This window comes from Sceloporus undulatus, chromosome 2, assembly GCF_019175285.1.
Source record: "Sceloporus undulatus isolate JIND9_A2432 ecotype Alabama chromosome 2, SceUnd_v1.1, whole genome shotgun sequence".
Lineage (NCBI taxonomy): Eukaryota > Metazoa > Chordata > Lepidosauria > Squamata > Phrynosomatidae > Sceloporus > Sceloporus undulatus.
In genome coordinates, this window is record NC_056523.1 from 207,794,274 (window position 1) to 207,818,871 (window position 24,598).

At 42.9% G+C, this 24,598-nt stretch overlaps 1 protein-coding gene and 2 pseudogenes across 1 annotated transcript in view; 2 read left to right on the plus strand and 1 right to left on the minus strand.

Annotated features, from left to right (window-relative positions):
* Positions 1-3,318, minus strand: part of LOC121920548 — a 15,795-nt pseudogene extending 12,477 nt beyond the window's left edge.
* Positions 3,317-14,024, plus strand: LOC121920549 (annotated as a pseudogene).
* Positions 14,025-22,085: 8,061 nt separating this feature from the next.
* LOC121920377 (zinc finger protein 271-like) overlaps positions 22,086-24,598 on the plus strand; it is a gene marked incomplete at its 5' end in the record, with an annotated part of 7,549 nt that continues 5,036 nt past the window's right edge. Inside the window, one exon of the mRNA XM_042447512.1 lies at positions 22,086-22,679. Within this exon, the coding sequence (XP_042303446.1) occupies positions 22,086-22,679 (594 nt within the window). The remainder of the gene's footprint in view (positions 22,680-24,598) is intronic.

Genomic DNA, 24,598 nt, shown 5'->3' on the forward strand with positions numbered 1-24,598 from the left:
TGGCAATGTGTTTCTCCCTTGTGTCCCCCATCTCCCAGTAAAGCTCAATAGTAATCCAATCATATGATACAATCATATTGTAATTTCCTAGCTTTGTATACACACACACATTCCTGCCCACAATGGCAGCAAGAGCTTTAAGCTAAAGTATGGTCATATCTTTGGTTCAGGTCCCTATGCACTTACACCATTTTGGGGGGCCCTGCCCATTACTGGAACGTGATCCTCCTGCAGAAAACCTCCAAAGTTTGACCCTCTAGTTGATAAAGGGAGGATGTCTCTTTTCTGGTACTGTTATAGCCTTTCTGTTCCCAAGACAGCTGTCTTTTTAGGTTCTGTCCTTGGCAAGCACTGTTCAGCACTTGGGACGGAGAGGCCAAGAGAACTTCTCAAACAAGAGCTCAAGTAGAATGCCCCATTTTTACCCATTGTTCAGCTCCAAGCCTGCTTTTAACCTTCAGGGCACCAAAGGAGCTGCCAGGATTCGCCTATCACTTTAGGAGAACCAGAAGCAGACAAAACAACAACCTTGTTCTCATGGATACCGATTGTAGAAAGCAAATCTGACATTTTATTGTTTTCATTATTTTAAAAAAACCCACTAGCCATTCTTTTGTCATTTTCTTAAGGCAAACATTAACAGAATGCATAGTTGTAATTTGAAAGAGGACTGGGCAAATATTTAGTCAAACCAACAGTAGAGGGATTTGGAGTATGTTGGCTCACTTCCTCTGGGATATCTACATACTGGGACAAAACATTTGCCTGCACATAGCCCACAACACATGCCAAAGCCACATTCTTGGATTCTGCAATTGTTACATTCCATGGGACACCACAGGCTTCATATCCCTAGATGCTTATGCAAAAGTAATGCCCCATTATAGGGGTCCAGGAAGGACACTGTGAGCTGATGCTCCTGATAGCCCAACTAGTGGATAGGCGACTGACGACAAATGACTCACAAGTGAAAATGAACCTTTGGACCATTGTTACCAACATTTGCAAACACCTTTATTGTTCAAAATCATCAAGGATAATGCAAGATTATTTAAGCATAATTAAAATTACATAAATCAAAAACTGGATAAAATGATTATGAATCAGATGCACAGGCTTATTACAGGCACATTGATTTTTAAAAATGACACAATGTACAAAGGTTTGATCTCCTACATCCCAAACTTTCCTCAGCACTAAACCCAGGATCTAATTTCCTAATGAGCATGTTTCTATTTGCAAATTTAAAGAACATATATCTAGATCCCATGGTAAAGAGCAAGGCCGCAAATTTACAAGTGGTGTTAAATGTTTACCTATGTTTGTGCCTTCCTAATGCATGAAAGGCTTCTTTAACATTGCATTTTACAACAGTTTACCTCCCATTTGGTAGCTACAACTGGAGCCATGCTCCATTCCAGCACTTAAAATACACTTACAAGGTGTGCCAAAAGTCATGCCTCATAGACAATTATTCATGTTGAGTCTCCCTTATCTGGATTGCTTCACTGGACTAAAACTTTGCTCCATGCCTTCAGGCTATGTATGTAAAGTGTATATGAAACATAAACATTTAGAGCTGTGTTCTATATCCAAGATATCGCACTATGTTTATGCAAAAGACTTCTAGACTAAATATAGGAGATACATGGGGGAAAGATACCAACAAACCACACAAATTGACAAACCAGGGAAAGCCCATAAATATGAGGTCAATGAAAGAAACAGAGAAGACACCAGGAAGACAGGTGAATGAGAGAAGGAGAAAGAAGAAGAGGAGGAAGAAGGAGAAAAAGAAGTAATCTAGCCAATTCTAACAAGAGAAAGAAAAACAAGTAAATAAATACACTTATTGTTTTTCTTATTTAAGGGGAATTAGATTAAATTAACTCTAAATTTTCATGTAAAAGAAGATAAAATGTATATAAAGATTATATGATGGAATATAAAGGGATTAAATTCTGTACAAAAAAGAAGTAGGATCTTTTGGAAAGAATATGTTTGAAATTTGGGAAAGAATTTGTTTCATCGTCACAGAAAAGATAAAAGGGTTTACTCTTATATGGTAACCTAAAAATATAATTAAAAGAAATAATCAAAGATAGTGAAGGCCATTATGAAGGAATAGAGGTTGAATTACAACCACAAAATATATTGATGGTAGGCGTCTATGGTACATTAGACAATAGAGATAAATTCTACAGGAAACTAAAAAAAGAGTTAATTCATTATAATTAAGAGAGAATACTAATGCTCAGGGATTGGAATGGCATATTAGATCCTAATATTGACAGGAAATAGAAGAAAAGGTAAGGAATGATCAGAGGAAACTCTCCACTCCCCCCCCCCCCCAAAAAAAACCCTTAATGGGACAGTTTTCATTAGTTAATGGATAGAAGTAAAAGTATGGATCAGCCAAAGACTATACTTTTTTTCTGACAGACATGTATCACTTTCATGAACTGACATGGTTTTAATGTCTAAGGTATTAATAAAGATAAATAGAGGTACAAAACAAGATTGCCCCTTATTCCTGCTACTATTTCGCCATGTAATTGAAATATTGATTAAAAGGATATGAGAAGATAAAGAAGTCAAGGGAATAAAAATTAGAAGTAACGAGTATCAGATTAGAGCATTCATGGATGATTTATTTTAGTTTTGGAAGATCCTCTGGGGAATTATTAGAAGAATTTAGTGAAATAACTGGTTTAAACATTTAGAATTCTTATTTAGTGAAGGTTCAGTCAACATACTCCAACCCTTCTGAAGTGCTTGTTTCTTTCTAGAAGCTATCAAGGATTTCTACAGTCGTCCCTCCGAATTCAGGGCTTTGGGACTCATGGGTTTGATTATTCGCGAGGTTGCCGTTTCACCCTCCTCCCTCCCCTCCGTCTAGGGTTGCCAGAATTGTCCACTAAAACCCGGGACAAAATGTGGAACAAATTCTAGACCAAACTGTAGGACAACTGCAGGACAAAACTCAGCCCAAAATGTAGGACATTTAAGAAAAATGGTGGACCTTAAATGTCCCACATTTTGGGCTGAGTTTTGTCCTGCAGTTGTCCTACATTTTGGTCTAGAATTTGTCTTACATTTTGTCCCTGGTTTTAGTGGACAATTATGGCGACCCTACCTCCGTCCATGGCACTCCTTTCAATCCCCTCCTTCCCCTCCACCATTACCTCCTTCTTTCACCCCCCTGCGTAGCTTAGCTTCGGGGTCTGGGATGGGGCCTTCCCTCAGTCCAGTGGAGAGTGAGCTAGGGTGCAGGGGCCACCAGGGCCTGTAATCTATGCCCCACTGGCCGGCCACCATGGCGATTTCCCTTTCCCACTGGGTGCACGCCCCACCCCCCTTCACTGTGACCAATGAGTCCCCCCTTGCTTTCCCTCTCTGCCTCATTGCTGTGGAGCTGGATCAGCTGATCCAGTTCCAAGGCAATGGGGCAGAGAGAGGAAGCAGAGATTCTCCCCCCTACTCCTTTTCTCTGACCCATTGCCTTGAGGCCGGATCACCTGAGCCGGTTCCAAGGCAATGGGGCAGAGGGTTCCCGTGCTTGCTCCCTTTCTCTGCCTCATTGCCTTGAGGCCGGATCAGCTGAGCCGGCTACAAGGCAATGGGGCAGAGGGTCCCCCCGCTTGCTCCCATTCTCTGCCCCATTGCCTTGGGGCTGGACCAGCTGAGCCAACACCAAGGAAATGGGGCAGAGGGTCCACTCGCTTGCTCCCTATCTTACCCCCAATGCCTTGGGGCTAGATCAGCTGAGCCAGCTCCAAGGCAATGGGGCAGAGGGTTCCCCCCTGCTCCCCCCTTCTCTGGGACAGGCGGGGCGGGCCCCAAACAATTGGGCAGAGAGAAGGAGCAGAGGGGCCCTCCCACTTGCTGCCTTTCTGAAACATGCGCCCATTGAGAAGGGGAATCGGTATGGCAGCCGGCCCTGGTGGCCCCCGCACCCTGACTCACTCCCCCCCCAGGCTGAAGGAAGGTCCTCTCCCAGCCCCGGAGGCAAAGCTAGGCAGGGGGGTAAAGGAGGAGGTAAGGAGGGAGGGGATGGAAAGCATGGAGGAGAGAGGAAGAGGCTTGAATATCCACAAAATTTCAAATCTCATGGGGGTCCTGGACCAGATCACCTGCGAATTGAGGGACGACTGTATTTCTTTCTAATTTCATAATACTCCTGTGGTAATGCATTTAGATTTTCCTTCTGTGGTGATCATACAGTTCTCTCTCAGTTGCTTCTTGGCCTTAATGCCTATCATTAGGCAATCCCTATCAAACCGTTTAGGACCTCTTGTCTGCAACAAGGCTTTTGAACGGGGATTATTTTGGAATTAAAATGGCACTCGGGGCATTAATCAAAGTAGAAAAGTTGCTTAATGCAGAGATGGCTTCAGAAGTTCCCATTACCAAATTTCTTAGGAAATTAAGGGAACCTACAACCTTGTAGCTGTTGTTTTCAGTCCAATATAGTCTCTTGTGTTTAAAACCTAAGAGACTTGTCTTGAAACTGATGTTTAGCACCCAAGTGGACAACATTTGATAAGGAGAGCATCGCCTGGAGAGGAAAATGATTACTCTCAAGCCTATTTCCTACCATAAAATCAGGCACTCTGCTGAACTAAGAATGTGAGATCAGTACTTAATCCATCACACTCCTTCTGTGCGCAGATACATCAGTGAATTCAACACATTTATCAAAAGGGGAAAAAGCATTTAAAATTGAACCAAATGATGAGCTGCTTCGCCCTTTCAAACAGATGCCATCACAATTCACCTTAAGGTCTTGAATGCTGCTGAAGGCCATCCCAGGTGTAGCTCTTCCCAGAAGAACCAAGGCAAAAAGGAGCAGTAAAATACCACTCCATTTTGGCTGCTCAGTTCCTTTTTCCCTGTCTGCTTGAGGCCTTAATCCCTTCAATACAGAATTGGCTCTTAAAATTGTTAGAGTTGACAGAACTAGATAAATTAACATCTCTATTTGAAAGATGAAAAAATAGATAGATTCGTACATGTTTGCGAACTAGTAATAAGATATATTAGTAATACGTGGGGTGAAATGCCAGTTATCAGCTTTACAGATTAACAGTGACAGATTGTGTCTATTATTTTTCTTGTTTCATGAATTAGATCAATCATTTCATGTAGTTTTAGTAGTAGTAGTAGTAAGATTGACTGTTACTAACGGTGCCAAAGGAACAGTACATAATAATGATAGTTGCCAATAATTATTATTATTATTATTATTATTTCAAATAAACAACAGGTGAAGTTGGATATAGAGGAAAGATTGAAAGAGACAGTATGTGCAATGTGGAATAACAAGGATGTGGATGTAGGAATTTTGTTGGATCAGTATGTGTGGTTTTTTTTTTAAAAAATCTGTTTTTATGCTTTATTATGCTTAATAAAATTTATTTTTTAAAAAAAGAAGATTCTTAAATAAAGTAATAGTTTCTCGGACATTCCCAAATTCTAATATAATGGCCTCTTTTATCACACGGAGGACGAAATCCACACACAAATGCCAGCATATGTGGGAAAATGTTTTTATTCAAAATCATACCTACGTGATACATCAGAGAGTCCACACAGGAGAAGGAAGCCATAGCAAATGCCAGCATTGTGAGAATGTTTTCTTCAACTCATACCCTAGTGATACACAGCGATCCACACAGGAGAGAATCCAACAAATGCCAGCATTGTGGAAATGTTTTATTCGAAGTCATACCAGTCACAAATCAGAGAGATCCACACAGGAGAGAAGCATACAAATGCCAGCATTGTGGGAAATGTTTTATTCAACATCATACTAGTGATACACAGAGGAATCCACACAGGAGAGGAAATCATACAAATGCCAGCATTGTGGAAAAGGTTTTTCTTCAAGTCAGCCTGTGATACATCAGCGGATCCCACACAGGAGAGAAGCCATACAAATGGCCAGCATTGTGGGAAATGTTGTTCTCAGAAGTCAAACCTAGTGGCACATCAGAAAAACACACAGGAGAGAAGCCATACAAATGCCAGCATTGTGGGAAAGGTTTTATTCAAAGTCAGCCTAGTGAGACATCCAGAGTCACACACAGGGCGAGAAGCCAACAATGCCCAGCAGTGAACAACATTATTATCTCAAGAAGGGATACAAAAACATATGTTTTTAATCCAGATGTGATAAGAAATGCCCTGTGATCGTTATTGTATGATTTGGATTGAGTTTTTTTTTTTTGTCCTATGGCTGTTATGTTTTAACGTTATATTTTGTTAAGTTAGGTTTCCATTGCTATTAGTATAGACATTACTTGGGTTATAAATTTGGCCAGGGGATTGGGGTTGTTGTATTGTAGCTAAATGGGGGGCTGGGTTTTGCAGCTGGATAGAATTGTTATGGGAGATGATAGCCTTTTGAATGTGTGGGATGTTGGCTAAAGACAGTTGGGGCCGGTAGTAACAGGAAGGGGCTAGTTTCTGGAAATGGCAAAAGGGGGCCTGGGTTACCTTTGGGGGATAGACTGTAGAATTGGAGGTTGGGCTAGGTTTGGTGAGGGTGGAGATTTAGGTTTCGGGTTTTAATGTCTTCTTGGCTTTGGGTGGGCAGTTCTGGCTTAAACGCGGAATTTGACTATGTGTTCTCAATAAAGTTCTTCTGTTTCAACACACTGGACTCTTTGATGCACAGAAATTCTGAATTTGAGCACAAAACTGACACTTCTTCTCTCCTCAATCTCCAGCTCATTTCCAGCCATAACACGCAAAACACACACAACACACACCCATCTAAACGACAGGCAGAGCTATATGTAGAAAGGAGAGCCTTCCTTCCCACCTTTCTCTCCTGAGTCAGGTTCCTTTCTTGGGATTTCTGGCCTACTCCCAGTCTCCTCAGATCCAAAGGAAGGAGGAGGCACACCTTCTTTCCTGTAAAGGCATCCAGCAGAATAAACACGCGCAGCAGATGAAGGCCCTGGTGATCCCTGGCTGATGTCAGGAGGGGGCCTTTGGGGGCATGTGAGCAGCGCACTCTCAACCATTGAAGCCATTGCTGCCCTCACAGATCCTCTGAGGAAGGGAGGGAGGGGAGGGCCCTTGTTGTTTGGAGCATGGCTTGAAGGGCTTCTGGGGGCCTTGGGGGGTTATAAGAAAACAAGGAAGCCCCTCTCCTCCCCCAAACAAAGGCAGGGGGCCTACAAGGCCTGCTTTCCTTGCTTCCTTCCCAAGTACTTTGGGGGTATAATAATAATAATAATACTCATACCCCATCTTCAGGCAAAAGGCTATGGGCGGCTTACAAATTGTTAATGGGACATTCCCTGCCCTGAGTAGGGGGCAGGGGGATCCATAGGGAGGGCATGGCATTTGAGGGGGGGGGATCCAATATATAAAGGGCTTTGAGGAGCCCCCTCCCTCTGGAAAGTGGGGCAGAGGAGGGCCCTCTTTCTGATGCCTCATTTGTGGAGAGATTTTGTGCCAAATAAAGAGCATCACACAGCATAGTAAGTAGCATTGGAAACAACTTTTTTGGAGGGAAGTTATCTCTGGGGTCTTGAAGGGAGAGTGTTTATCGGGGGGGGGGGGGAGAGAAGAGCCCAATTTAGAACCAAAAGTCCGATGAGGGAACCAAAGTGGGAGGGACACGAAGAGGCGATGGAGGGATCCCAAAGCCCTTCTGGGGAGGAGACATCCCCCCGGCAACATGGGAACTAGGTTTGATGCCCACAAGATCCACGATTAGGCCAACCCCCCCGCCCATACATACTTTTTTTTCACAAGAACCCTGCAATGAGGACCAGCGAGAGGTCTCTCAGCCCAGAAAGATTGCCCCCCTTTCAGTTCTGGGAACATGCTGAAAGGGCCTTGGACCCCCTTGAAAGAATGTAGGTTAAAGGAGGAGAAGGAAGGAGTGTGAAAAGTGACAAGGATAGTAACGCATAAAGGGACTGGCTGAAGTGGGGGGGGGGAAGCATCTGGGACCTGACTCAGGTGTTTATCAACAAAGGTTTTTGAAGTCAGACCATGGTGGACTCCTGGTTCAGTATGTGAATTCACATTGTAACACACCATGTTTTATCACACTTGGTGTGCCTTCCATTGCCCTTCCGAATCAGGGGGAATCGAATCCAAAAACAAGTCACATGATGGGTTCACGCAAAGCGGAGTGAGTGCACATTGTATTTACCATACCGGTGCATACCATGCGGATTCACGATTCGAATTGGGACCCTTGTGCTGCTCAGTGGGGCTCTGGATGCATCCTGAACCTTTGCACTTCTGGGGTGAAGAGGAGACTGGTTCCAATTTCACGTGAATGCTAGCCTCCACTGAATGACTGCTTCACGTTTCTTCCTCCTTCTTCTTTTCTGGCAGCCAAATCAAAGGGCTCCTCCGTGTCAGAGCCCTCACCATTTTCAGCCACATCTACATCTATTCTCCTGTCATTCTCCTCATCTGTTTCATCTACTCTTCCTCATGTTATCTCATCTATTTCATCCGCATCTCACCATCCCCTGTCATCGCTTCATCCATTTCACACACCATCTACTTCTACATCTATCCTCCTGTCATTCTCCTCATCTATTTCAGCCACATATCATCTATTCTCCTGTCATTCTCATCTTTTTCATCTAATCTATGTCTATTCTCCTTCATTCTCCTCATCTGTTTCAGCCACATTTACATCTATTCTCCTGTCGTTCTCTCCATCTATTCATCTACATCTGTTCTCTTGTCTTTTTTCTCATATTTATCTAAATACATCTATTCTCCTGTCATTCTCCTCATCTATTTCATCTACATCTAGTCTCCTATCATTCTCTTCTCCATTTCATCATTCCATTATTATTATTATTATTATATTATATTATTATTATTATTATATTGAATTATTATTATATTATTATTATTATTATTATTATATTATTATTATTATTAATTCCACTGCAATAATCAGTGTAGAAACGCAGGTTTACTTGGAAGTAAATCCTTTGCTTTGAGGAGCCCATTTGAGGATTGAAGAAATGATCTGGTTTCCCTATTTTCCATGCTCCCTAAAATACCACCTCCCTGAATCCAATCCACTATCCTTCCCTTTGTAAAAGTTACCTTCTCTGAGGACTTTATCACATGGGAGGAATTTCTCTTAATTTCAATGAAAGGAAGTGGGGCCAGAACGCATTCACGTGATTCTCTAGTTCAGGAATTTACATGAATTCGAATTGCGTTCAAACTGACTTCCATTGCCCGAAAATAGCTTGCCATTGTGCGATTTCCATGTGATCACCTCTCGCGCAATGACATTTTCCGGGTCCTGGTCTCTGAGGAGCAGAAAACAAGCTTGCTCCCTCCTCAATATGACATCCCTTCAAATATTGAAACAGGTATCATATCACTCTTAACCTTCTCAGGCTAAACACCCTAAGTTGTTCCTCACAGGGCATGGTTTCCAGACCCTTACCATTTTAGTCGCCCTCCTTTGGACCCGCTCCAGGTTCTCACATCCATTTTGAATTGTGGTGCCCAGAAACTGGACTAGTATTCCAGGTGGGGTCTGACCAAAGCAGATGAGTGGCACTATTACTTCTCTTGATCTAGACACTATACTTCTATTGATGCAGCCTAAAATTCATTGGCCTTTTTAGCCGCCTCATCACACAGTTGGCTCATGTTCAACTTGTGGTCTATTTGGATCCCAGATCCCTTTCACATGTGCTCTTGTTAAGCCAGTTGTTCCCCATCCTATATCTATGCATTTTTCTGTCCTAAATGCAGTACCTTACATTTCTCCGTGTTGAATTTCATTTTGTTAGCTTTGGCCCAGCTTTCTAGTCTATTCAGGTCGTTTTTGTATTTTGATCATATCCTCTGGGATATTAGCTACTCCTCCTAGTTTGGTGTCATCTGCAAATTTGATATGTATGCCCCACTTCTGTCATTCAAGTAATTGATAAAGATGTTGAATAGCACTGGGCCCAGACAGAACCTGTAGCACCACACTGTTCACTTCTCTCCAGGATGAAGAGAAAACCATTGTGTAGATAGAAATCATAGAGTTGGAAGAGACCGCAAGGGCCACCCAGTCCAATCCCAAGCCATAACGGAAATCTAATTAAAGCATCCCCAACAGATGACCATCCAGCCTCTGTTTAAAGTCCACTTGTGTACATCACTAATGGGATGCCAGCCATTGTAAGGGGACAAAACTGAGAGTGGGGCCAATGGTTTGACTCTGAATGTCATCTGAATCTTTCCCACCTGAACATCACACTTGAACCAGACCAAATGAGGAAGAAACCCGTGCAGTCGATCTCTCCCACTTAGTCTCAGGCCTTTAAATGTAACAGAAGCACTGTGGATTGAGTCCATGGCTAAGTAGCTATGGGCCCAGTACAAACAGGCCTTTAAGGATGCCCTCAACATGCTGGGTTGCCGGGGCGGAGCGACTACACACCCTGCAACCCTAGCACGTGGCCAGGGTGCCATACATCTTTTTTGTTGCGCGCGGTACTGTACAATTTAGTTGCTGTGGTACCGCTGTGCAGCAACAAGAGCGGCTACCGGCCACCTTTTCCTTGCACTGTGTACCATGCCTACCATACTATAGTTGAAGTATGGAAACTCACGAACACAAGGCAGGCAAACATTCAAAACTTGTAATGTTCTTCTCCCCTGCCAGGAGTACAGTGCAATAGAAAAGGAAATGTTGAAGCAGGGGATCCCTGCAGGCAGTTTGCTCCAGTGCCTGTGACATTTGAAATGTTCTAACCACTTCAAGGCTTGTGGAGACCATTCAGTCCATCTTCTAGAAGCCACTCAAAGTACGGCTCAAAAAGGTAAGCATGGGAGCACCAAGCTGTTCAACAGTGATGTGGGGTGTTTGTTTTTTTTTTAAATCCAATGCTTTATTTTGCTGGGGAAATGTTTCCATACCTTCCCAACCTCTGTCTGTCTACTGTCTGTCCTCTCCCTCTCTGAATCAGATTTTTCTCAATTTGAAATAGAAATGGTAAGAAGTGCGGAATGTCAGTGACTGAAGCTGAAGGTACTACAGTTGTGCCCCAGCAAAAGAAGCGGAGCTGTTGTTATATAGAGAGACAGGAGGTTTCTGCGGATAAGTGTCCTAAAAACAATTGGGGGAGGTTTCAGGTGTGTTCAGTTTTTTGGTGAAATATATACTATTGTTTATGGATTATAAATACTCTATAAAATAATTCTTCACAAAGCTTTGAATATGCTCAAATATAAAATGTAAACCAAGGTACTAATTTGATGTGTGCCTTGAAGTCAATTTAAAACTTAGGATGATACTAAGGTGACCCTACCACGAGCTTTCTTTGCAGGTTTCTTAGAAGGTGTTTGCCATTGCCTGCCCTGATGCTGAGGAGTGTAACTTACCATGGTCCACCCAAGTGTTTCCATGCTGACCGGGTTCGCACCCTGGTCTCCCAATTTCCTTGTTCCAATGCTGAAATCATTACAACGTGCTGCTCCTCAAATGTCCTAATATCATCGGAAACTTTTCTAGTTCCGCTTTTTCTTGAAGACCCACATATATACTGGGCATCCTGCGATTCTATGTGATGCCCCCTAACCCACCTTGGAAAAACAGTGTCATGCAGTGAGTCTCTGCTCAGCTGTACAAACCCTAGGTGAGCTGGTCAAGTCATACTCTTTTCAGCCTCATAGGAGAAGACAGCAAAAAGCCTTCTGGACAAATATTACCAAGAAAGCTCCCATGATAGGCTTGCCATAAGTCAGAATTGACTTGAAGGTACACAACAAGTCCATCTCTCCTGTCTGGCGGTAGAAGGGTCTCTTGGAATGATTTGAAGATTAGAGGAAGTATCGGTTATCGTGTCAGAAATCTCAGTGTTGGAAGGTTCCCAAAGTCGTCCAGTCCAAAGCGTGCTTATTATATGTTGCTGCAGCAACTCTGGACCAGAAACTTCGAAGAAAACACTATAAGTAGAGGTGGCAGGTGGACCAGCCATTGGTGCGTGCTGTAAGAGTCAGTCCTTGCAGAAGTGGGCTGGTGAGAGCTGACAGTTTGCCTGCATACCAGACCACTTGTTTTTGACCCTGGAAAAAGTGCAATTGCAAGCATAATGCACCATTAGAACAAGAGTGCATTATTACATGAATTGATTCTGCCCAGAAGGAGTTTGCCTTACTGTCTTCTTTTTTTCCTTTATATTTAGATTGGGCAAACAGGAGGTGAAGTTCAGGTTGGGTTATTTGTTATTCTAGGTAATGATGAAAATTCAAGGCAATGGAGAAAGTGCTTTTCCTTGTTTAAGAATTCTGTATTTTAGCAATGTGAGTCATGGTAATGTAGTGGTTTAAGTTTTGAACTCATGAGATGGTCCAAATCCCAGTTTCACAAGTCAGACTCTCCTAGGGGCTGTACAGGCTGCTTCTTTTAGTGCCAGATTGGGGCGCAGCAACCGCACACCGTGGCCCTGATCTGCCTTTCCATGGAGCACAAGGAGCCACAAAAGTGGCTTCTTTCTGCGCCACAGAAAGGGCGCCATAGCTGCCAGTGCCATGGCTCTTCGACGCTCCTTAGGCTCTACGTCACGAAGGCACAATGCCAGAGGAGTGCCATGACGCTGCCCGCTCTGCGGTGCAGCACACACATCATGCCAGCCTGTGGGCAGATTTGAAGTGTGCATCATGTGGCGCCATGGCCCAACTTGGCATCCAGGCCAGCCTTAATAGCCGTCTGTACAGCCCCTCAGTCTCAAGGGATGGCAATGGCAATCTCTCTGAAGAAACTTGTCAAAGACTCCATGAAGGTTCACTTTAGGGTTGCCATAAGTCAGAAAATTACTTGAGGCATACAACAACAGCACATCTACTTCATGAACGCATCCTTTCTGAGTTGCCTGTTTTGTTTTCTTTTTTGTTTGTTGTTCAAGGTATTTTTAGTAGCCTCAGCAGCACCTTGAAGAGGAGCCAGGAACCTTGCTGAAATGAACTCCTGCATAGAACGGTCCCTTTTCTTAAAACGTATGTTTGTCTATGCAGAGTTGCACTGTTGTTTCAGTGCTGTCAGCCTGATTTGAAACTCCAAGTCTGGAAAAGGAGGACTTCTGGTCACCTTGTTTCATTGAAGGATTGTAGAAAAACAGAAAAAATTCTGTATTCATAATCAAGCTGTAAAATGGGCTCAGCCTAGAGAAGACTTTGTCCGTTTAGGATTGTTAATGATAGGATGTCCTAGATTGTGACTATGACTGCAAGTTTCCTTTTATTTTAAACAACTGAAGAAAGTGGAAACTGAAACATTCTGTTTATTAATTGGTTAAGTTCTGTTTTTTAAACATCATCCTATATGCGCCATGCACCGGTTCCTGTATATTGACATGGGGAAAATAGACATGCAGGTGCTGTTTGGGGCAAAACTATGTCTTGGGTTATGAGCTGCTGCTGTTGTGTAAATAAGTATTCCTTTGTAGATCTTCGGTGGGTCTTGATAGGTGATGTGTCATCTCTGATATTTCCCTACAGATGCAGAACCCCCACTGGAGGATAAATAGTTTGCATCCCAGGCTGACCTTGTCTGAGGACCGTCTTTCTATAAGCTATCTTGGAGGAGAAAACTGTACCCTTCGCACCCAGAAGGTTGACAAGCTCTGGCAGGTCTTGAACAGAGATTCCTTCCTTGCAGGGAGCCATTACTGGGAATGGATTACTTCAAGCTCAGCAAGGTGATGGATTGGGGCAACATCCTTCTATCAAGAGAAAAGGGGACTCTGAATTTTGCCTCTGGGCTGCAACCGGGCATCTTGGATATCAAAGGTTTGACTTTTGAATATTGGGCATTCTATAATGGAGAGAGAACCCCAATTCGGACAGAGGAAGATCTGAAAAAGGAGAGATTTTTCTGGATTATGAAGCTGGGGTCTTGTCTTTTTACAACGTAACAGATGGGATGATTCACCTACCACACATTTCATGCCAAATTTAGTGAGCCAGTTTACCCTGCACTGGGTGTGGCAAGGACAATAACAATATGTAAGATAAACTAAAGGCTGATAGCAACAACGACGAAAAGATGGAACTGAACTCTTGCATCTCATCGGCTATAGAAACGACACTTCTCAATAACTTCCAATAGGTACTTCTGATTTTTTTTTCAATAGGGAGAGAAAAGGGTAGCGATACTGTATAGAACTGAATCACTTCTTAGATGGCAATTCATTTTCCAGAAAGACAGCTTTATGTATTGTGATGTTTCTTGCATGTACAAATGTACAGATTTGTTATTGGGTGCAGAAATTCTATGTCTCTAGGATTTCAACTTTCTTAGTCACTTTATAGAAGCAAGTCCCTTGTCCAAATAGCTGTGTATATTTGTGGTACACACTCTGATATTTCAGTGCTCTATAGTCCTTGATATAAAGTTTCTGCATCTCAGGTCTGTTCTTATATAGACTCTATATATAGGCCTATATAAGGTCTGATTTCTAGAGAGACAGTGTGGCATAGTGGTTGCAGTATCGTACTACAGTTCTGGAGACGGGTTTGATTCCCTGCTCAGCCATGAAACCGACTGAGTGGCCTGGGCAAGTCACATTCTCTCAGCCTCGTGGAAGGTAATGGCAAACTCCTCTGAACAAATCTTGTCAAGAAAACTCCATGATAGATTTGCCTTCAGGTCGCCACAAGTTAGAAACAACTTGAAGGCACAACAGAAACAATATAGATAGTTTTTTGTGGGTTTTTTTGGGTATGTGGCCATGTTCTAGCAGAGTTTCTTCCTGAAAGAAACTCTGCTAGAACATGGCCACATAGCCCGAAAAACCCACAAAAACTATGGATGCCGGCCAGGAAAGCCCTTCGACTTCACAAACAATATAGACTTTGAATGGTCTATACAGTGGCTTTTCCCCATAAAATGAAATGTCTTTCCAGGTTTTTCCTGAGTTGTTGTAAGCAACCTTTTCTCCATTTATCCCAAAGGGAAACACCCACCCTAGTTGGTATTAAAAGACACAATTCGCCAATCCACGCAAGGAGCACCAAACATAAATGGGGGTGCCTTCCACAGATATGTTTTTGTATCCAGGAGTGCTTTCCTAATGTGATTTTCCTTGCAAAAATCAGGACAGTTGGGTAAAGTGCATAAAGTGACTTTGTCTAGGTTTCTCTGTACAGAATTGCAGCAACTTGTGTTAAAAAGGTTGTTGTTTTAGTGTAAATACAGTTGACAGTATTGGCGTGTGTTGGTTTAAGACCCCCATAGATGCTTAAATTACAGGACCTCAACCGTCATTATGTATGGGCCCAACATGTGTGCATCTGCATCTGAGCATCCACATGCTGCGCCACTATTGACAGTACTGTGGTAGAGCCATCCACGGATGGTCCAGCCCATACATGGCTAGGCTCCTGATACAGAAGGTCAACTGATACATACAGATGCAATTTTTAAAACAAGAGAAATCAGAGCCCTTTTATCATCAGTTCTTTGTTGTGAAAAGTACTTTTAAGCAGTTACCTTTCAGCCTTGAAAGAACAACATGCTTCACTAGTTCTGAAGTGGGCCATAAGAACCTCCAAGGCCTTGCGTGGAATTAAACATTGGCTCTCCACTCTGTCTTGTTTGTGCAGCTGCAGCATAACTTGCAACTTCCCTCACTCAGTATGTTTGTTATTGTTAACTGCCTTCGAATTGACCTAGACTCATAGTGACCCTGTGATGAGACATTTCCAAGGCCCCCTATTCTCAACCTCTCTGCTTAGCCCACAGGCTCAGGTCCATGGCCTCCCTGATTGAATAGGACTGGTGTGTGCTCTTCTTCTTTCTACTACCCTCTGCTTTTCCTAGCATTATTGTCTTTTCAAATGAGTCACACTTTCTCATGATGTAGCCAGTATGACAGCCTCAGTTTAGTCATCTTGGCTTCCGGAGACTTCAGACTTGGTTTGTTCTAGGACCCATTTGTTCCACTTTTGGGCTGTCCACAATATTCCCAGCACTCTTCTTCAGCACAACTCCAGTGAGTAAATTTTCTTTCTATGGGCTTTCTTCCCTGTCAGCTCTCCCTCCATACATGGCAATTGGAAAAACAATAGCTTTGATGAGTCTCAACTAGTGTTCAGTTCTGTATTGTAGTAGTTTGACCAAGTATGTATCTTTCCGTTAGTATGATGGAGAGCAAATTAAGAAACGCGAACCACTAGTTACCTAAAATAACTGGAACAGTCTTGGGCTTGAAGAGGTGTCAAATGATCTTGGGGTAATTTGTGGAAATTGCTTAATTCCCTTTTTTCTTTTTATCAAAACAAATTCTTTCAGGAAGAGCTTGGAGCTCTGATTGTATGTTTGATGTGCCAAACAGGAGCTCAGCACTGATAACTGAATTCCTGAACCTACAAATGGCAAAAATAATAAAGTTGTCTGGGGCCTGGGGAGTGTCTACTTTATCTACTAAGTGACTGATAACTGACTCAGAATGAGGTGCAGTCTGCTCCTGTTTTCAGTGAGTTGGGATAGGTACAAGAGCAACTAAAAACAGCATATTCAGGGGTAGTCCAATTGCTCATGCAAGAAAATGCAACAAAATCCACAATCCACAAACAGGGGAATTTTATTGGACCAGCTAAAAAACAAAAACACATCATACAAGCTTTCAAAGATTCACTGGCTTTTCATCAGGCAAATAACATGTAGCCCTACTCAGAAGCTGAACTACTTGGCAATGTGTTTCTCCCTGTGTCCCCCATCCCCCAGTAAAGCTCAATAGTAATCCAATCATATGTAAACAAAATTGTAATTTCCTAGCTTTGTATACAACACACACATTCCTGCCCACAATGGCAGCAAGAGCTTTAAGCTAAAGTATGGTCATATCTTTGGTTCAGGTCCCTATGCACTTACACACCATTTTGGGGGGCTGCCCATTACTGGAACGTGATCCTCCTGCAGAAAACCTCTAGTTGATAAAGGGGGGATGTCTCTTTTTCTGTACTGTTATAGCCTTTCGTTCCCAGACAGCTGTCTTTTTAGGTTCTGTCCTTGGCAAGCATGTTTAGCACTTGGGACGGAGAGGCCAAGAGAACTTCTCAACAAGAGCTCAAGTAGAATGCCCCATTTTTACCCATGGTTCAGCTCCAAGCCTGCTTTTAACCTTCAGGGCACCAAAGGAGCTGCCAGGATTCGCCTATCACTTTAGGAGACCAGAAGCAGAAAAAACAACAACCTTGTTCTCATGGATACCGATTGTAGAAAGCAATCTGACATTTTATTGTTTTCATTATTTAAAAAAACCCACTAGCCATTCTTTGTCATTTTCTTAAGGCAAACATTAACAGAATGCATAGTTGAATTTGAAAGAGGACTGGGCAATATTTAGTCAAACCAACAGTAGAGGGATTTGGAGTATGTTGGCTCACTTCCTCTGGGATATCTACATACTGGACAAAACATTTGCCTGCACATAGCCCACAACACATGCCAAAGCCACATTCTTGGATTCTGCAATTGTTACATTCCATGGACACCACAGGCTTCATATCCCTAGATGCTTATGCAAAAGTATGCCCCATTATAGGGGTCCAGGAAGGACACTGTGAGCTGATGCTCCTGATAGCCCAACTAGTGGATAGGCCTAAACTGACGACAATGACTCACAAGTGAAAATGAACCTTTGGACCATTGTTACCAACTTTGCAACACCTTTATTGTTCAAAATCATCAAGGATAATGCAAGATTATTTAAGCACAATTAAAATTACATAAATCAAAAACTGGATAAAATGATTATGAATCAGATGCACAGGCTTATTACAGGCACATTGATTTTTAAAAATGAACATAATGTACAAAGGTTTGATCTCCTACATCCCAAACTTTCCTCAGCACTAAACCCGGATCTAATTTCCTAATGAGCGCTGTTTCTATTTGCAAATTTAAAGAACATATATCTAGATCCCATGGTAAAGAGCGAGGCCGCAAATTTACAAGTGGTGTTAAATGTTACCTATGTTTGTGCCTCCTAATGCATGAAAGGCTTAAACATTGGTTTACAACAGTTCACCTCCCATTTGGTAGCTACAACTGGAGCCATGCTCCATTCCAGCACTTAAAAACACTTACAAGGTGTGCCAAAAGTCATGCCTCATTGACAAATATTCATGTTGAGTTCCCTTATCTGGATTACTTCACTGGACTAAAACTTTGCTCCATGCCTTCAGCTATGTGTGTTAAAGTGTATATGAAAACATAAACATTAGAGCTGGGTTCTATATCCAAGATATCGCACTATGTTTATGCAAAAGACTTCTAGACTAAATATAGGAGATACATGGGGGAAAGATACCAACAACCACACAAATTGACAAACCAGGGAGAAGCCCAAAATATTGAGGTCAATGAAAGAAACGAGAAGACACCAGGAAACAGGTGATGAGAGAAGGAGAAAGAAGAAGAGGAGGAAAGGAGAAAAAGAAGTAATCTAGCCAATTCTAACAAGAGAAAGAAAAACAAGTAATAAATACAATTATTGTTTTTTATTATAAGGGGGATAGTTAAATTAACTCTAAATTTTCATGTAAAAGAAGATAAAATGTATTAAAGATTATATGATGGAATATAAAGGGATTAATTCTGTACAAAAAGAAGTAGGATCTTTTGGAAGAATATGTTTGAAATTTGGGAAAGAATTTGTTTCATCGTCACAGAAAAGATAAAGGTTTATCTTATGGTAACCTAAAAAATAAATTAAAGAAAATAATCAAAGATAGTAAGGCCATTATGAAGGAATAGAGGTTGAATTCAACCACAAAATATATTGATGGTAGGGTCTATGGTACATTAGACAATAGAGATAATTCTACAGGAAACTAAAAAAAGAGTTAATTCATTATAATTAGAGGAGAATACTAATGCTCAGGGATTGGAATGGCATATTAGATCCTAATGGACAGATAGAAGAAAGGTAAGAATGTCAGAGGAAACTCTCCACCCCCCCCCCCAAAAAAAAACCCTATGGACGTTTTCATTAGTTAATGGATAGAAGTAAAAATATGATCAGCCAAAGACTATACTTTTTTTCTGACAGACATGTATCCCTTTCATGAACTGACATGGTTTTAATGTCTAAGGTATTAATAAAGATAAATAGAGGTACAAACAAGATTGCCCCTTATTCCTGCTACTTTCACCATGTAATTGAAATATTGATTAAAAGGATATGAGAAGATAAAGAGTCAAGGGAATAAAAATTAGAAGTAACGAGTATCAGATTAGAGCATTCATGGATGATTTATTTAGTTTGGAAGTCCTCTGGGGATTATTAGAAGAATTTAGTGAAATAACTGGTTTAACATTTAGAATTCTTTTTTAGTGAAGGTTCAGTCAACATACTCCAACCCTTCTGAGTGCTTGTTTCTTTCTAGAAGCTATCAAGGATTTCTACAGTCGTCCTCCGAATTCAGGGCTTTGGGACTCAGGGTTTGATTATTCGCGAGGTTGCCTTTCACCCTCCTCCCTCCCCTCCGTCTAGGGTTGCCATAATTGTCCACTAAAACCCGGGACAAAATGTGGAACAAATTCTAGACCAAACTGTAGGACAACTGCAGGACAAAACTCAGCCCAAATGTAGGAACATTTAAGACCCCAAAATGGTCCTCAGCACATCCCTGAGCAAGTTTCCTGGCTTTTTTGGCCCCTGTTCCAGCCTTTTGAAGCTCTGGAGAGGCTTCTTGGGGGAAAAGATCTCCCTTGGCCCTGCAATGGCTCAGAGAGGGCAGAACAGTGGCAAAATGGCCTCCTCTTCCCCAAAGGGATCCTGTGGGATCTTGAGGGGTAAAATATTATTTCATTCCCCCCCCCACACACAATACAATGTGTGGGTGCCCATGAAATCCCTAGGGGGCCAATCCCCAACAATAGTCTATCCCTGTATTAAAGATGTCTTAGGACTGTTTTAAGGCTGCTCTCTAATGCTTGACCCTCACCAAAAGTGGAGTCCAGGTCCCAGCTCCCTTGCTGTGCCTTTCCCAATGAGTGATTTGTAAGTTTGTTACTCTGTTTTTCCTCATCAAATGGACCTCAAAGTGTCCCTTTTATGCACCACACACTGTGGGTGTGTTTGTGATAGAAAGATGGAGAGAATGTTAAAAATAGAAAGGCAGGAAGGAGATGCTGGAGGTGAAATGTTGAAGAAGTGCAGATGGGAAGAGGGAAGGTTGGAGAACGGAGGGAGAAAGGGAAGGGGATCAGGCCTCTGGGAGCCAGGAGGGGAAGGAAGGAGCAAAGCCAGGATCGCCTAGCTCTGTGTGGACACGAAAGGGTCTCTGGGAAGGGCCAGGAGAGGGGCCTTGGGGATTGGGAGGCAGCCACAAACCTGACAGAATTTAAGAACTTGTTTCAGTGAACTGATGAGAACCAGGTCAAGCCCTTGTTTTCAGAGATATTAAGGGCTTCTATTTAGCATTTATGCATATCTATAAAGGGAGGAAAGGGGGACACAAAAACACCCTTTTCTTTAATGTTTCTTTTTCTACCTGAGCTTCCTTAGCTCCATCTTTTCTTCCAAAGACCCTTTGTTACCTGAAATGCTGGAGTCTGGAGACAACGCCCGCAAGTGCTGTGCTTTTAGGGGAATTTGGTACTTAGCTCAAAGGGGAGATATAGTTTGATTGGGGCACAGGTGACATGGGATACAGCCCAACTATACCAGGGCCTGAAACACACAGACCTCCAAAGGCATTTGAAATAGGTTTTTATGTTTTATTTCGGGGAAAAGCAAAATACACACACACACATACACCCTCCCATACACAAGCATTAATTCACACACACACACACACACACACACACACACACACACACACACACGAATTAGGTAACAAAGGTGAGAGTGAGCTTTGCTAATGCTAATATGTTGCCTAGTCAGCTCTTGATTCCAATTGCTGAAGGTCCGCAAGGGGGAGAGAAGTCAGAGCTCCTGCGGCAAGTGGGACTGGCGAGAGTATTGAGGTGCTTGGCCATGAAAACCTACAGAGTGTCTGTCTGTAACTGGACTGAAGCTGAAGAACAGCCAGTCAGGGCTTTTATTTATACTGTAATTGTTGTTTGGGAGTAAAAACTGAAGGTTCAAAGAGATTTAAATCGCTTTCCTGGGTGGGGAAAGAATGGTCTGAAACCAAATTGAATGCAATTGGTGCTTGCAAGGAATAAGTTAGACAAAAGGGATTAGCAGACCGGCTCTCAGGTGCTCCCTGGCTCTGAATTCCAGTCCTGTTCACAGGCCAGTGTACAGCGCAATCTGAGGGCGACATTCCCAGATGCAGCTCAGCAATAACATAGCAGAGTACAGAAGCAAATATCAGATATAGCTGTTGGCAAAGCACTGACCACTTTCCACACTTAAAAATCAGTCACAGAAAGAGTTGATTTCATGCAAGTCCTTGGAGGCTCTCTATCTTGAGTTGCAAAATAATATAACTATTTGCAAGCTCTTCTCTCTGACTTCCATGAGCTTCACCATCTCTTGTACACACAACTCCAGTCCAATGCAATCCACACCAATCCGCATGTGACCTGTATGCTGTTTTGGTTGTGAGTCATCTCCTGGTGCCACACAGCATGAAACAGCCTCTGCAGTCAGCTTGCATCATGCCAGGTGCTCTGAATCAGCTCTCTATGGCAGTCTCACAGGATACGATGCCACCTGTCACATGTTTTTACACATGTTTAATGGGATATTGTTTCAACAGTCCTTTGTCTAACTCTCTGCTTCCACTGATTCCCTCAAGGTAGTTCACCTACAGTATCATCTTTGCTAGCTCCTATGAGTAAGGATACAATTGTTCCATGGATTTGGGGCATCCACAACAGGGTCATGATCGAGTCACTCTCAGCAACTTTATTAATTTAATCTCAAATAGGGAGGGGTGAATGGGGGCTAAATCTTGGGGTAACACCCTCCTCTCTTAAGTCTGATATTCAGTCTTGTCTCTCATTGTCCTTCTTTACAGAAGAAATTGTGAGTCATGAGGGAATCCACACTGGAGAGAATCCATACAAATGCCAGCAATGTGGGAAATGTTTTTATTCAAAGTCATACCTAGTGAGACATCAGAGAGTCCACACAGGAGAGAAGCCATGCAAATGCCAGCATTGTGAGAAATGTTTTTATTCAAAGTCATACCTAGTGAGACATCAGAGAGTCCACACAGGAGAGAATCCACACAAATGCCAGCATTGTGGGAAATGTTTTTATTCGAAGTCATACCTAGTCACACATCAGAGAATCCACACAGGAGAGAAGCCATACAAATGCCAGCATTGTGGGAAATGTTTTTATTCAAAATCATATCTAGTGATACATCAGAGAATCCACACAGGAGAGAAGCCATGCAAATGCCAGCATTGTGGGAAATGTTTTTATTCAAAATCATACCTAGTGAGACATCAGAGAATCCAAACAGGAGAGAATTCATACAAATGCCAGCATTGTGGAAAAGGTTTTTCTTCTAAGTCAGCCCTAGTGATACATCAGCGAATCCACACAGGACAGAAGCCATACAAATGCCAGCATTGTGGGAAATGTTGTTCTCAGAAGTCAAACCTAGTGGCACATCAGAAAATCCACACAGGAGAGAAGCCATACAAATGCCAGCATTGTGGGAAAGGTTTTTATTCAAAGTCAGCCCTAGTGAGACATCAGAGAGTCCACACAGGCGAGAAGCCAAACAAATGCCAGCAGTGAACTAACATTATTTATCTCAAGAAGGGATACAAAAAATATGTTTTTAATCCAGATGTGATAAGAAATGGCCCTTGTGATTTTATTTGTAAGATTTGATTGTCCCTATGGCTGTTTATGTTTTAAAGTTATATTTTGTTAAGTTTAGGTTTCCATTGCTATTAGTATAGACCATTACTTTGGGTTATAAATTTGGCAGGGGATGGTGGGTTGTTGTATTGGTTAGCTAAATGGGGGGCTGGGATTTTTGCAGCTGGATAGAATTGTTATGGGAATGATAGCCTTTTGAATGTGTGGGATGTTGGCTAAAGACAGTTGGGGGCCGGTAGTAACAGGAAGGGGCTAGTTTCTGGAAATGGCAAAGGGGGCCTGGTTACCTTTTGGGGGATAGACTGTAGAATTGGAGGTTGGGCTAGGTTTGGTTGAGGGTGGAGATTTAGGTTTTCGGGTTTTAATGTATTCTTTGGCTTTGGGTGGGCAGTTCTGGCTTAAACGCGGAATTTCTGACTATGTGTTCTCAATAAAGTTCTTTGCTGTTTCAACACACTGGACTCTTTGATGCACAGAAATTCTGAATTTGCACAAAACTGACACTTTCTTCTTTCCTCAATCCTCAGCTCCATTTCCAGCCATACGAAGCAACACACACACACACCCCCATCTAAACAGACAGGCATAGCTATATGTAGCTTCCCTACCTTTCTCTCCTGAGTCAGGTTCCTTTCCTTGGGCTTCATTCTGGCCTCCTCCCAGTCTCCTCAGATCCAAAGGAGGGAAGGAGGCACACCTTTCTTTCCTGTAAAGGCATCCAGCAGAATAAACAGCAGCAGCAGAATGAAGGCCCTGGTGATCCCTGCGCATGGTCAGGAGGGGGCCTTTGGGGGCATGTGAGCACGCGCACTCTCAACCATTGAAGCCATTGCTGCCCTCACAGACTCCTCTGAGGAAGGGAGGGAGGGGAGGGCCCTTGTTTGTTTGGAGCAATGGCTTGAAGGGCTTCTGGGGGCCCTTGGGGGGTTATAAGAAACAAGGAAGCCCCTTCTCCTCCCCCAAACAAAGGCAGGGGGCCTACAAGGCCTGCTTTCCTTGCTTCCTTCCCAGGTACTTTGGGGGTATAATAATAATAATAATTACTCATACCCCGCTCTTCAGGGAAAAGGCTATTGGAGCGGCTTACAAATTGTTAATTGGACATTTCCCTGCCCTGAGAATAGGGGGCAGGGGGATCCATAGGGAGAGGCATGGCATTTGAGGGGGGGGGGATCCAAATATATAAAGGACTTTGAGGAGCCCCCTCCCTCCTGGAAAGTGGGGCAGAGGAGAGGCCCTCTCTTCTGATGCCTCATTTGTGGGAAGATTTTGCGCCAAATAAAGAGCATCACACAGCATAGGCTTAAGTAGCATTGGAAACAACTTTTTTGGAGGGGAGTTATCTCTGGGGTCTTGAAGGGAGAGTGTTCTATCGGGGGGGGGGGGGGGGGAAGAGCCCAAATTTAGGCCAAATCCAAGAAGAGGCCGATGGAGGGATCCCAAAGCCCCTTCTGGGGAGGAGACATCGAAGAGGCCGATGGAGGGATCCCAAAGCCCCTTCTGGGGAGGAGACATCCCCCCGGCAACCTGGGAACTAGGTTTAGATGCCCACAAGATCCAGATTAGGCAACCCCCCCGCCCATACATACCTTTTTTTTCACAAGAACCCTGCAGATGAGGACCAGCAGAGAGTCTCTCAGCCCAGAAAGATTGCCCCCCTTTCAGTTCTGGGAACATGCTGAAAGGGCCTTGGACCCCCTTGAAAGAATGTAGGTTAAAGGAGGAGAAGGAAGGAAGGTGTGAAAGTGACAAGGATAGATAAGCATAAAGGGACTGCTGAAGTGAGGGGGGGG